Below are 12,095 nucleotides of genomic sequence, written 5' to 3' on the forward strand. Positions count from 1 at the left end.
ACCTTGCTCGCTTGCGATTTATCGTATCCACGAATCGATATATCGTTCGAGAGTGACCGGAAGCAGTGTACGCATATTATAGGATGAAATTGTTCACAACATATTGTCGCATTTATTAATATTAAATCGCAAAATAAATTGCAAAGCGTATATACAAATTTGTCATATTGTGTTCTCATATTCTACGGATATAGTGGATTCTGAAAAGTATAAACATTTCTACCCGGGAACAGTCTCTTCGATGATTTAGTATAATTTCAGGAAGTTATCTCGAGGAGGAAAAGAATTAAATATGCATAGTAATTAAACAAAACGTTACATAGATTTAACGTGAGTATTTTTATAATAAATTTACACGCGCGTCTTGATATTCTTATTTACCGTAATAAAAAAGCGTCACCGTACATGAAATTTGCAATCGAGTAGCGGATCTAGTATTACCTGATATTTAAAAATAGCATCTGTTATGCGAGCGCCGTGGCGCCCACAATATTACAAAACGAAATGTCGTGGATGAGAGAAAATTGAATGCATTCGAAAATAAAAAAATCAAATTGCACGAAAAGCATGGAACAAAGCGTGTCGTACGATTACATTTAGAACTTTCTACGGTGAAACACGAATCATCGACTCATACATGTATAATCGTACGAGGAATTTCACTTTTGAAAACCTGCATCTGTTCCGCGAAGATGAGTGTATCTATTAACATAAGCATTAAAAAATGTGTCAGCGTTAATCGCCTGAAACATAGTTGTTGAGTGGGTGTAGAACGTATACGCCTACCGTTGAGGAACAAAAACGAGCCATACGTGTAAGTAAATATTCCGTGTACTTCGATAGTTATAGCAAAGACCCGACGGTCGAAAATTATATATTTAGCAAAGGCGACGTATTTGTTGGATTTTTTAAAAGCAGAAACAGTGAAATCGTTCGAAGTATTTGAAATTTACGGGATTTTTATCTGTCACGAACCTGTCATATATTTACATACTTTTGTCATTCTAATTTTCAGATGGAGCGACTTTTTTTGGAGCTGTATGCATATGCAATTGTAAATATAGAATTGCTTTTTAATCGCAAAAAATGACGAGGTTTTTAGACGATTATTTCTGTACACTTTCAATTGTATTTTTACACATACCAGTTTGTGTATATATTTTACACACCAGATCAATTGCAATTCTGTATAAATGAATTTTATTGCAATATTGTGTATATAATTATTTTACAAAAATGCATTTTTCTATACCGGATACACAAGAATTTATTGACACTGCTGGCAATACATATGTGGTAATGTACTTTTCTTTTAAATCATGTGTATTGGAATTTGTTGGTATATTTATATTTCTTATTTAATTTCAATTTTCAGGGTTATAACATTCATATAAACGGATTATTTCACTGTACCGTCAGATACAAACAATTGCACAATTTTCACGAACAATTGGCCAAGGACTTGGATCTGTCTTTACCATTGTTTCCACCGAAAAAATTTTTTCCCTTAACAATAAATCAACAAGAAGAACGTCGATTATCTTTGGAAAAATATATTCAATCTATTGGACAGAATGAAGTTATTAGCAATTCGGGTATGCTAAATGCATTCTTATTAAATGCTCAACATGAAACTATTGGTGGATTCTCAGATAATGAGAGCATGGATATTTTCCTAATGAACGGGTGTAAAATAATAATAAATGTCTCGCTGGGTGACCATACTGGAGTTGTTTTAAAGGTAGCACACATATCATGAATAATAATTGTGTATATGTAATTGATCAAAATTTGATTGAAGTTGTTTTATTCAACAGAAAGTCTACAAGCATCTTAAACTGCCAGAACAATATTATTCCTATTTTGCATTGTTTATTGTCGCTCAGAATGAGGGTAATAGCGTTTACTGTAAGTATAATTTAGCAAAACTATTTGTTGCATTCAGATTTTTTGCAGGTCCTAATTTTTAAATGAATTTATTTCTCCAGTGCTACGCAAATTGCAGAATTTCGAGTCACCCTTTATCACGAACAAGCATATGCACAATATAGGCAAAAAGGTTGTGCTGGGAAAAAATTACTGGGATATAGCGTATGATCTTGAATTGATGAACAATGCGGTAGCTATGAACTTGTTGTTTGTTCAAGCTGTGGCGGAGACTCAAAGGGGATGGATCATAACTAAAGACGAATTGAAAGATTATTTGATTACTTTGCAAAATCAAGGAAAGAAGAAGGAAGTAAGTTTCAGTGCATAGTAAGATAGAAGTCTATCTGGTGTTTCTCGTATCGATCTATTTCTTCTAGAGTTTTATAGTTTATCATGGTTCTAATGTCTCTGTAAAGTGATTTATTTTTCATTATTTTTATTGTAGTACCTGGATGTAGTGCGTACTTTAAAATATTATGGTTATATTCAGTTTGCTCCATGCTTATGCGATTACCCTCAATCAGATTCAAAAGTATTAGTTGCTATAGGTAGGAATGAATTGAATTTGCGCATATTATCCGACGGAGAACAGCACGAAGAAGTCTTTAACGTTTCTCAAATGCGTTGTTGGCGAATAACCACTGTACAGAATGTAAGTTAGCATGGAAATGCTTGTGCTCGAACTGTCGTATAAATTTCTTATACAAGTTTTTTTTTAGGGGCCCGAAAGATGTGAGGATAATGACGATTTGAGTTTAGAACTATCTTTTGAATACTTGGTAGCTAAAAATCAATTACAATGGATTACCATCACGTCGGAACAAGCTATTTTAATGTCCGTATGTTTGCAAGCTATGATCGATGAATTACTGTTAAAACATGCTGGTGGTAGCCGGACTAAGGTTAATAGAGTATTGTTATTCGTACTGCTGTTATTGTGAAATAAAATTTAATTTTTGGAACGTGGCTTTGTAGGAACTACCTGGAAAATCATGGACGTATGTCATGAGAGATGGACAAACTATCGTAATGGGATCAAGTGCTGGTGAGCAAGTTAATGAAAATCGGAAGGTGTGTATATAAATAATATTATATATACATTAATAATAAATAATATATTTAAGATGCTGAAATTAGATAGAATATCATGAATTGATGTGGTAATATTATTTCAGAGTCAAGACGTTAAACAGTCTTCCAAATCCGAACCGATCATGAAGAAACTAGCCGACAGATTCTCGGCGGTAAGAATGAAAAAATCTGTGGATGTTAGAAGTAATCCAATCGATATAATTCAAAGGAGATATGTATCGGAATGTGATGTGGAGAACAATGCATTTCACACGATCGGCGATGATGATTTGTAATCGTGAAAAATAAAGTATATTTTCTGTATATAACTTTCCGAAACTACTAAACTTTCGAGATGGCGTTATTATATTTTTGATAAGATGAATTTGTAAATTTATAAAAGTATCGCACAAAGTGTAAAAAAAAAGTAGAATTTACTTATATACTGACGTTGTAACATTTGTTTACTACATGCTTGATCATTAACTAGATAGAAAGAATTCTTCTAATTAAGTCCAATAATAATTTAATCCTTTATAATGTCATAAGTGTGAATACAAGATCTGCGTTCATAGAAAACGAATAAGTTGTGAAAAAAGTATAATTGTTTACATAATGTACTTACATATTATCTGAAAAAATAATGAAAATATGTGATGGAAGAATTGACTAATTAATTAAAGAATTGAAAATAAATGAAATGACAGTGTACAGTATTTTATTATTAAAAAACCAAATGTAAGAAGCAGCGTATTCTATCCTAAAAGAGGTCTGCAGGCTCACGAAGATGTTTCACAATGTTGGAGCGAGACAAATTAGCGGCTTGGTGGTTAAATGTAGATTTATGTTTGATCGAATGCTTAAGTTTGCAGGAATAAAATTTATTCGTTTCTGTTACATTATTAACGCATATATGTTGATGAAGTCGCATATCGCAGTGAATGGTGCGTTCTACTTTTCATCAAACAGTAGAAATATTACTTTTTAGATTGTAACTTATTTTATCTGCTCTTCGTATTAACAGTGGAACCCAACGCTATTATTATGATAATATTGTGTACCATGGTAGGGCCATATAAAGACTGGATTTAATCATTAATATTCGAATCTTCTTCGATTGTAATGTGCATATTTTCTATATCAAAAATATGTTGTAATTCTGTATTGTTACTTTCTAAATAAACAGAAAGGTCAGTTCTGGCTATAGCATTTAAGTATTATAAATCTATTTTCGCTACTTTTAAAATAGCCCAACGTCAGCAAAGAATTACTCCACTTATGTTGAAGCATTATCAACAGTACCGTGCGTACATGCGTTACTGTTCCTCTGATACAAATATTTTGTATACTAATGAAATTCACTGAAATTTTTTAATGGAAAGTACAATGATAACACGTATTCGCGAATTTCAAATATAAAAATGATCAAAAATAATGAATGCGATTCAATAAAATACACATTTATACGAATCTAAAAAATATCATAAATCTTGCCATTGCTTCATGATGATCATTTTCAACAATTTCAATACTGGCTTAACGAATTAGCGAAATATTGAAATACATTCTAATACGGAAGACTAATTTTAGTAAGTTCATTCGTCATATATACTTGACTTCGAGATGCTCTCACTTTTATTTGTAATCTTGCATGGTATATAAAACACTACCAAACAATTCGCGATCCTTTACAAATTCGTGAAACATAAGTCAACCGACATAAGAACGTATATCTTGTAACCTAATGTTAATATCTGTAGGTAAACGCGCAATAATATCTATGGCAGTAAAAAAGGAGTAAAAACTTTAATACCTTCTAAAGCTTGCTTACTTATTGGAAATTATTTCGCACGTAAACGATATGTTAGCGCAAAAGTCTATAAATATATTTTCGGGATGATCAACTCCGTCCTTGTATTTCGTATGGGTGATAATATTTGCTTGATGTAAAATATTATGGATAGAATAAATGGCATAATAGGTGACTAGCGTAAGATAAAAACCAAATATCAATTTTATGTCGGCACCTCTACGATTTTTCTCAACGAAACCAGAAGAGAAAAGGAAAGAAAATGCAAGCATGGTATTCGAATTATTCTTTTATCCCCCATTGCATTCGATTTCTAAGGTTTCTTTCGGCATCCGTTTCTAAATGAATGCTAGTGGGATTATTAAATAATATTTCTGTAATACCATATTTCACAGTGTGCACACTCCTGGTCGAAAAGATAACACGCGTGTGCTATCTCTTTGTCCCGGTAGCGTAGGTAAACGTAATCGTACAAAAAAATTAAGTATAATGATCGTTCACCTAAATCATGTAAAATAATTTACATTGATGACGTGAGGCTATTGGCTAGTATTAGTTACTCGTATCTGATTCACAAAGAGGAAGACATTGACTTCGTAAGAGAAGAAAATACTTTAAAACTGCTGTTACTCTTTCCGTTTCGGTAAACAATTTCATTGGGCAATGTTCTTCTCTTTGATGAAACTCAGGACGAGATGAATAAAATCTATTCATTTATACAACTGTACACCCTTTATCTATCGTCATCACGCTTATCCGGATAGAAAAAGTAACCGAACTGTTAGAAGTTTTGTTGACGTTTCCGTTTGGTGTCCATAGCGTCAAGAATCGGTTGCCTCTTAGTTTGGTACCTTCTTCTTAGCTCGTCGATTTCCCGCTCCATTTCTGCGTCCAAATTAGCCATTCGTTGCTGTAGTTCCTCGTATGAGAGAAACTTCAGCTGCAGGAGATGGTTGTTTATCTATATTCAAGTTTCTTTTACATGATGCCTAAAGTGGCTCTAACGTCGATCGATTTTAAGCTCAAAGAAATGCGCGCGCGACCAGCAGAAACCATTTAAAGCTACTCTTATCTTATATGCTGTTTCAAAATCTGTAAAAGTTTGTTACTTACGAAATCAAAGTCGCGTTCCGTGAAGACATTTTGAAATTTCGATATGTTATTGTGCGGTTGTTCTTGCACAGGATGAGAGATCTGGTTAAGCTGTAATTGTAGATGGCTTTGAAACCTTTGAGATTCTGAGGGGCTTCGTAACTCTAATTTATTTTCATTCTCTGGATTATGTGCTCCAAGGATTTGTCCATTACCCTGATAATTAACAAACGATATATGCTGATAATCGGCGTTAAAACGCGACACGACTTATGGGATTACCTACCGCATATTGAACTTACCTTTCCTATTTCAGGCGCTTCTTTCTTATCGAAATGGTCTAAAAATAATGGCCGGTACTTCTTGCCGGATTCAACTGACCCTGTATTGTGACCTGTAAGGAAATTACATTTTAGTCGTTTTCATTGAAATACACTGAAAGAAATGTTTTTACTAACGCTTCATTGTTGCTTCGGTGTCCGTGTCGCTATTGATAACCATCGTTCCCAAGTCCAACATTGCGGAAACAAGTGTTCCCGTGTCTGGAAGATCATGACTTGGTACCAAAGTTCCTGTATCCTCTGGCAAAGGTTTCATTGTTCCGCTACAATCTTCTTCGTCCTAATTGCGAGTACGAAATTTTGATTATGGTTATCGATACGCAAGTTTACGGTCATTCGTAATAAACGTAAGTAAATACGGATAAGTACCGAATCTTCCGTCTGGTGTTGGTTCTTTATCGCAACGTTATTGATTACGTGAGCACGATGCGCGCTCTGTTTCTCTCGTATTTCATGAGCCTCTGCGATCATCTGACTTAGAATACTGGGTTGTTTGGCATTACCTATAAATTCGTGATTCAAAAGCTCGGTAGCTGTAGATCTTTCTTCTGGATTTTTAACAAGGCACCCGCTGACAAAATCGATAAATTCGGGACTCCACTGGTCAGGCTCGCGAAAGCTAGGTGGAGGTTTAGTTGGTATCATAAATATCGCTCTCATCGGATGTATGTCGCCGTACGGTGGCTTTCCTTCTGCCATCTCTAAGGCAGTTATACCGAGCGACCATATGTCCGCGACACAATCATATCCAATTTCTTGAATCACTTCCGGAGCCATCCAGAATGGAGTTCCTATCACTGTGTTACGTTTCGCCATTGTATCCTGGACAAAAGTATTACTTATTACTTCCTTGCTAATTGAAATATAATCGATAACTTGTTACTAAGAAAATAATGCTTACAGTTAGCTGTCCTGCTACGCCAAAGTCTGCTAGCTTTGCATGCCCTTCGTTATTGAGCAGGATGTTTCCCGCTTTAATGTCTCTGTGTATTTTTCTTCTCAGATGAAGGTACTCCAAGCCCTTCAAGGTGTCACTGAGGATCGTCGCTATCTCGTCTTCTTGCAGAGTTTTCTTTCTTAACCTCATGATGTCGCTAACAGACCCTGCTCCACAATATTCCATCACGATCTGTGAAATTATACCCTTATAAGTGCAAATAAATGTTAGATCGATGCGATAGTTCTCGCGAGCATAGGGATGCTTCAAGTTACCCATAAATCAGTGTTTTTAAAGTAGCTTCCATAATATTTAACAACATATGGAGAATCGCATTGTTGCATAATAGAAATTTCTTTTATAATTTCCTGCAAGTCTGTATCGACCGGTACTTGTTTGATGGCAAGTACCTGCCCGCTTTCTTTGTGCAATGCTTTGTAAACTGATCCATAGGACCTGCACAAGGAAAATTAGCTTGATGGTGGCCGATATAATAGTTCTCTTTCATCATGATGAACAACTTACCCTTCTCCCAACTTGCATATTATGTCGAACACCTCTTCCGGTTGTCTTGTTAAACTTTCCTCTGACAACTTTTTTAATTCACTAAAAAATAAATTACATAGAATCCTAAGTTGAATACAATCCAATATTTCTGGTGGTATAATGTGTATACATATTTGTAGAGTTTCTTTATTTTTACATAACGACGCTTGTATCATGATAGGACTTTTATGGAAAACTCCATACTACAAAGTCATGTTTTGATTTGCATTAGCATAGAGAATTAAGTATACCGAGCAATGGACTCTAATTACTGTAAACAAAATTCGAAAGGTTCTCGGGTATTAACGGGTGTTCGAGGTTTCTTGAGAAAAGTGAAGGTAATTAGAAATTCAATAAATAATGTAACGAAATTGACAATGCAGGTTAACAAAGAAACAAAGAATCGATACAGCGCGATTGTTTCGTCGAATAAGAGAAACGTGCAATGGATCGTGGGGCCGACTCGTTCTAGCTACAAATAACTTCCATCGGTGAGTTGGCGACGTTCTGCCAGTTTGAAAAACACGAAGTAAAAACAATTAAATACCTCTTCGAAGACATTTTCGCTTTCTCGCGTGAACGAGGTTCCTACTTGAATAAAAACACCTTCAATATGTACACAAATAACTTAACTTGGATAAAACAGATATCATTCCGGTTGCGAAAACATGGTCAATTTAAAATAGAAGTGTTACATTTTTGTCAATAAATTAAAGTAACCACACAACCGAAATATCGAAAACCATCGACCATCCGATACAGTAGTAGATGGCGAAGCTAAGTGCATACAGGCTCACCGATTGCACGGAGAGGGGTGGTTTCGTTCAAATACAAGCACTGGGTTTAGTCGAAACATGATCGGAAAGAAGTTTCTGATCGCAAGGAAAAAGATGATTCCTGAGGTGATTCTAAGCACCTTTTTCCTATTTCATTTCGCGCCGAAACGCTTTGTTTTCGAGTTATTAACGAAAAACACGGACCAATCGGCGACGGGTCCTGCTGACCGCGACGTTGACATTGGCCGAGCTAGAATCCGTCCGCTGTAGTCGCGCTCTGATTGGTCCGCGTTTTTCCTTAATAACTTGGAAAGAAAGCGTTCCGGTACGAATTAGCAAAGGAAAAAGGTGCTTAGAACCACCTCAGAAATTACCCCTTTCATTTTGCAATACTTTTTCTGGGACACCCTGTATACCAAATGGCACTTACGACTGTAGTTTGTGGTGGAAACCGATAAAATGTACTATAAGAAATTACAATATATATTTTATAATGTTATTCAATAAACTGCATTTTGTTACTATATAACTCGTTGCAACTTTGTAATTCTTTTGATAAAAACTATAAACAAGTAAGGGATGCATACTATAAATTTCATATTTACACGCGTTACTAATGGACAATAGTATCGCGTTAACAGAAAAGTGTATCGAGTTACATGACTCTGTTCTGTGATCCACGGGTGGATTAACGCGTGCGTGAAACGATGGCCGTTCGAATTTTCGCGACGATAAGCAAGGTAAACGGAAATAGAGCCTTCAAAAATAGACACGAATCTCTATTTCGATTGAAACTCGAAAAAATCAGTGAACGCGCGCGCGTTCAACGGGTAAGAAATTTGTATTTTCAAAGTAGTCGGATCGATCGTTGGCCAATCAGGATACAATCGCAATTGTCTCGATCTTGTAAACTGTACTTTAAACTCTGCGTCTTTATTAAAGTTGGTGTAGCAGAAGTGTCAAGAAAAATGACATTGCCTCAAGAATCGTTCTTATAGAACTAAAATGGACAGAAGAATATCTCCGTCTTTCGCCGCGGGTCAGTTGTTCAACGGACAATGAATAACGGGGTAAAAATACATTCGTATCCAACGTTACCATAACAATAGTATCCACAGATACGTTTAGACAGGTTCGAACACTTTCAACTGAAATTGTCAATCGAGTGGTTCGTCGATTTCTTAAAATGATCTAGGAACAACGTCATCGTTTCGAACGAGCTTTAAAATATCGAAACATGGTCGTTACGTAAGAAAAACCCGCTAGAAACGACGAATCTCGGGCCAGAGCTTTCGTTCTAGAGATCGTTTCGACGATCCAACCTGGAGACGCAGCTTTCACCGTCGTTTAACGAAAAATACGCCGATGGTTGATCGGCGATTTCTCCGATTTCCGGTTCGGTCGTTCCGCGAAGATCGAACGATCGCGAATCCGTCTCGAGATCGTGTGAATCTCCCGTTCGAATTTACCGCCGTGTTTTGGTAGAAGGCACAGCCACGTGATGGCGATGATGTTCCAAGCATCGCTCGAACACACGGGAGTTTCTAGGCGCTATACGTAATCGCGTGTCCACGCACGGTGAACGCTAGCACTCGTTTGCTAGACGGCCGGCTAGCAAAACGAGTCGATTTCTCTTGGTGCGCGATATCGCGGTAGAACGGTGGAGGAGAGACGTCGTTGCTCGTCGTGGGACATCGTAGGGTACGCGCGAGGCAACGTCCTAGGGCTGAAGGCGAACCAAACAAAAAACGGGGGAGTCTCCGGTGGATCCGAAACGGCGACGAACCGAGCGGCGACGGCGGCGGCGGCATTGTCCTGCTTGTTTTGTTGTCTCGCGTGAAACGTACAGGTGGAACAGAGAGGAGGCGATCGCGTTCGTCGAGGGACCCGAGAGAGGAGTGTGACGGAGGCGAGCGAGAGACGGTGTGTGTACGGCTAGAAGAGAAGAGGACTGGCTGTTCCGTCGTGCGGAGGAACGCGCTGGCATAGGTGTACATACCGTAAAAGAAGACAACTCGAGGAAACGGCGAGGCGATCGTAAAAGGTAGAAAGAAGGAAAGAAAGACGGCTATCGAATCGGGGAAAGAAATAGACGGAGACAAGAGAGGAGATCGAGAGAGAGTAAGACAGAGAGCAAGAGAGAGAGAGAGAGAGAGAGAGGAACGGCTGTGCTGAGGCAAGAACAGGCTCGCGCGAAAGAGAACGACAGGAACGGAACGGGACGGAAAGGGACACGAGATAGATAGATAGCTAGAAGAGAAAGAAAGAAAGGAAGAAAGAAAGAGGGAAAGACAGAGAGAGAGAGAGAGAGAGAGAGAGAGACGGTCGGACGGTGAAAGAGAGGGCGATAAAGAGAAGAAACGAAAGGTAGCCCAGTGGTAGAACAGGACACGAGGGAGGGTAAGGAAGGAGAGACAGGCACGCGAGGTAACCGCGTTAGATCTGCGAGCTGGGAGAGCTGCGTGATCCAAAATGGCGCTGAACCAGGACGTGGACCAGTTGTCGAAGAGCAATCTCGTCGTGAGGATGGATCAGAACTCGGAATCGGATCTGCAGGCGTTGTTCGACAGCGTCCTGAAGCCCGATCTGTCGAAGCGTCCGCTCCAAGTGCCGTTACGCATGCGCAATCTGCCGGATTCCTTCTTCAATCCGCCGTCGACGGGCAGCAAGAGCCCCTCGATCTCGCATTCCCGGGAGAATTCGGCGGATTCTGCTTTCGGCGCGGCCGCAGTCGCCGCGGTTGCGGGCGGGGGGGCCGGACCCGGGACCGGTGGAAACGCCGGCGGGACCGGCGCGCAGGGGACCGGCCCGGGCCCAGCCACCGGACAACCTGCCAGCGGGAACGGTGCCGCCACCGGGACGAATGCCGCAGGTGCGGCAGCGGCTGCGGTCGCGGCCGCCGCCGCCGCCGGCCTCACGGTCGCCCATCCTCGAGCCCACAGCAGCCCAGCATCTCTGCAGCAGACGTACGCGTCCGCTCAGCAGGCGCCGCAGCACGCGCCCCAACCGCACGCGCGTCACCACCATCATCAGAAGCAACGCAGCTACGACGTCATCAGCACGGTCGACGACCTGGGTCCCCTGCCGCACGGATGGGAACAGGCGCGCACCCCCGAGGGACAGATCTACTTCCTCAAGTGAGTACTACTCCGATTTTCTTTCCTTCTACTAATCCATTCTGTTCGCACTGCTCGCCTTTAGGGTACCAGTACTAACGGAGCTGCGGTACTAGCGACCAGAGCGGCGCTTTTCATGATCGTGCGCGCATAGCAATCGATAGGGTACCAGTGCAGCGAAGTTGCGATACCAGCGAAATGAGCGTCGTCGCAGCGTCGCCTTCCAGTAAGCGTTGCTCTACTCGCCGTCTTCAACCTGAACGCTTCCACTATGAAAATACATGTACTTGCGTTCTATGTATTTCGCTCTCTTCGCTAGTGTCACTGCTTCGTTGTACAATCTACCCTCCGACAACCCTATCAACCCTTTCGAGCCGATTGGTACTCGCATATGCACCATCGGTGCTTTGAAAAAGACCGACTCTTCTGTTTTGCGTTATTGGTGGTTTTAATGCGTACCAGTCCGTTCGATGGCGT

At 39.6% G+C, this 12,095-nt stretch overlaps 3 protein-coding genes and 1 long non-coding RNA gene across 7 annotated transcripts in view; 3 read left to right on the forward strand and 1 right to left on the reverse strand.

Moving 5' to 3' along the window:
• Nucleotides 1-96: 96 nt before the first annotated feature.
• Snx17 (sorting nexin 17) lies at nucleotides 97-3,733 on the forward strand. 2 transcript variants are annotated; one of them, XM_076806372.1, is made up of 9 exons: nucleotides 97-330; nucleotides 1,016-1,296; nucleotides 1,376-1,741; nucleotides 1,818-1,908; nucleotides 1,989-2,239; nucleotides 2,375-2,581; nucleotides 2,649-2,831; nucleotides 2,905-3,000; nucleotides 3,105-3,733. In XM_076806372.1, exons 2-9 carry the CDS (start codon nucleotides 1,237-1,239, stop codon nucleotides 3,294-3,296), a joined length of 1,446 nt encoding a protein of 481 aa, XP_076662487.1. In that variant the 5' UTR covers nucleotides 97-330; nucleotides 1,016-1,236; the 3' UTR covers nucleotides 3,297-3,733. The 2 variants fall into 2 exon arrangements, with proteins under 2 accessions (XP_076662487.1, XP_076662486.1); XM_076806371.1 differs by lacking the exon at nucleotides 97-330 and adding an exon at nucleotides 361-814.
• Nucleotides 3,734-3,865: 132 nt separating this feature from the next.
• On the reverse strand, nucleotides 3,866-8,486 carry Hpo (serine/threonine-protein kinase hippo). Of its 2 annotated transcripts, none has more exons than XM_076806361.1 (9): nucleotides 8,274-8,486; nucleotides 7,706-7,786; nucleotides 7,456-7,636; nucleotides 7,145-7,372; nucleotides 6,613-7,065; nucleotides 6,361-6,523; nucleotides 6,205-6,296; nucleotides 5,924-6,118; nucleotides 3,866-5,750 (listed from the first exon to the last, which is right to left on the reverse strand). In XM_076806361.1, exons 1-9 carry the CDS (start codon nucleotides 8,285-8,287, stop codon nucleotides 5,592-5,594), a joined length of 1,566 nt encoding a protein of 521 aa, XP_076662476.1. In that variant the 5' UTR covers nucleotides 8,288-8,486; the 3' UTR covers nucleotides 3,866-5,591. The 2 variants fall into 2 exon arrangements, with proteins under 2 accessions (XP_076662476.1, XP_076662475.1); XM_076806360.1 differs by having other exon boundaries at nucleotides 3,866-5,771.
• Nucleotides 8,487-9,322: 836 nt separating this feature from the next.
• LOC143365878 (uncharacterized) overlaps nucleotides 9,323-12,095 on the forward strand; it is a 66,186-nt gene continuing 63,413 nt past the window's right edge. Inside the window, exon 1 of the long non-coding RNA XR_013084612.1 lies at nucleotides 9,323-10,400. This is a non-coding gene — a long non-coding RNA (uncharacterized LOC143365878). The remainder of the gene's footprint in view (nucleotides 10,401-12,095) is intronic.
• The window catches only part of Yki (Transcriptional coactivator yki), a 59,304-nt gene continuing 57,607 nt past the window's right edge, over nucleotides 10,399-12,095 (forward strand). For both annotated transcript variants that reach the window (XM_076806375.1, XM_076806373.1), the window contains exon 1: nucleotides 10,399-11,639. In XM_076806375.1, coding sequence (XP_076662490.1) covers nucleotides 10,975-11,639 — 665 coding nt within the window. In that variant the 5' untranslated portion in view covers nucleotides 10,399-10,974. The remainder of the gene's footprint in view (nucleotides 11,640-12,095) is intronic.

Source organism: Halictus rubicundus, chromosome 2 (genome assembly GCF_050948215.1).
Source record: "Halictus rubicundus isolate RS-2024b chromosome 2, iyHalRubi1_principal, whole genome shotgun sequence".
NCBI classification, from domain to species: domain Eukaryota; kingdom Metazoa; phylum Arthropoda; class Insecta; order Hymenoptera; family Halictidae; genus Halictus; species Halictus rubicundus.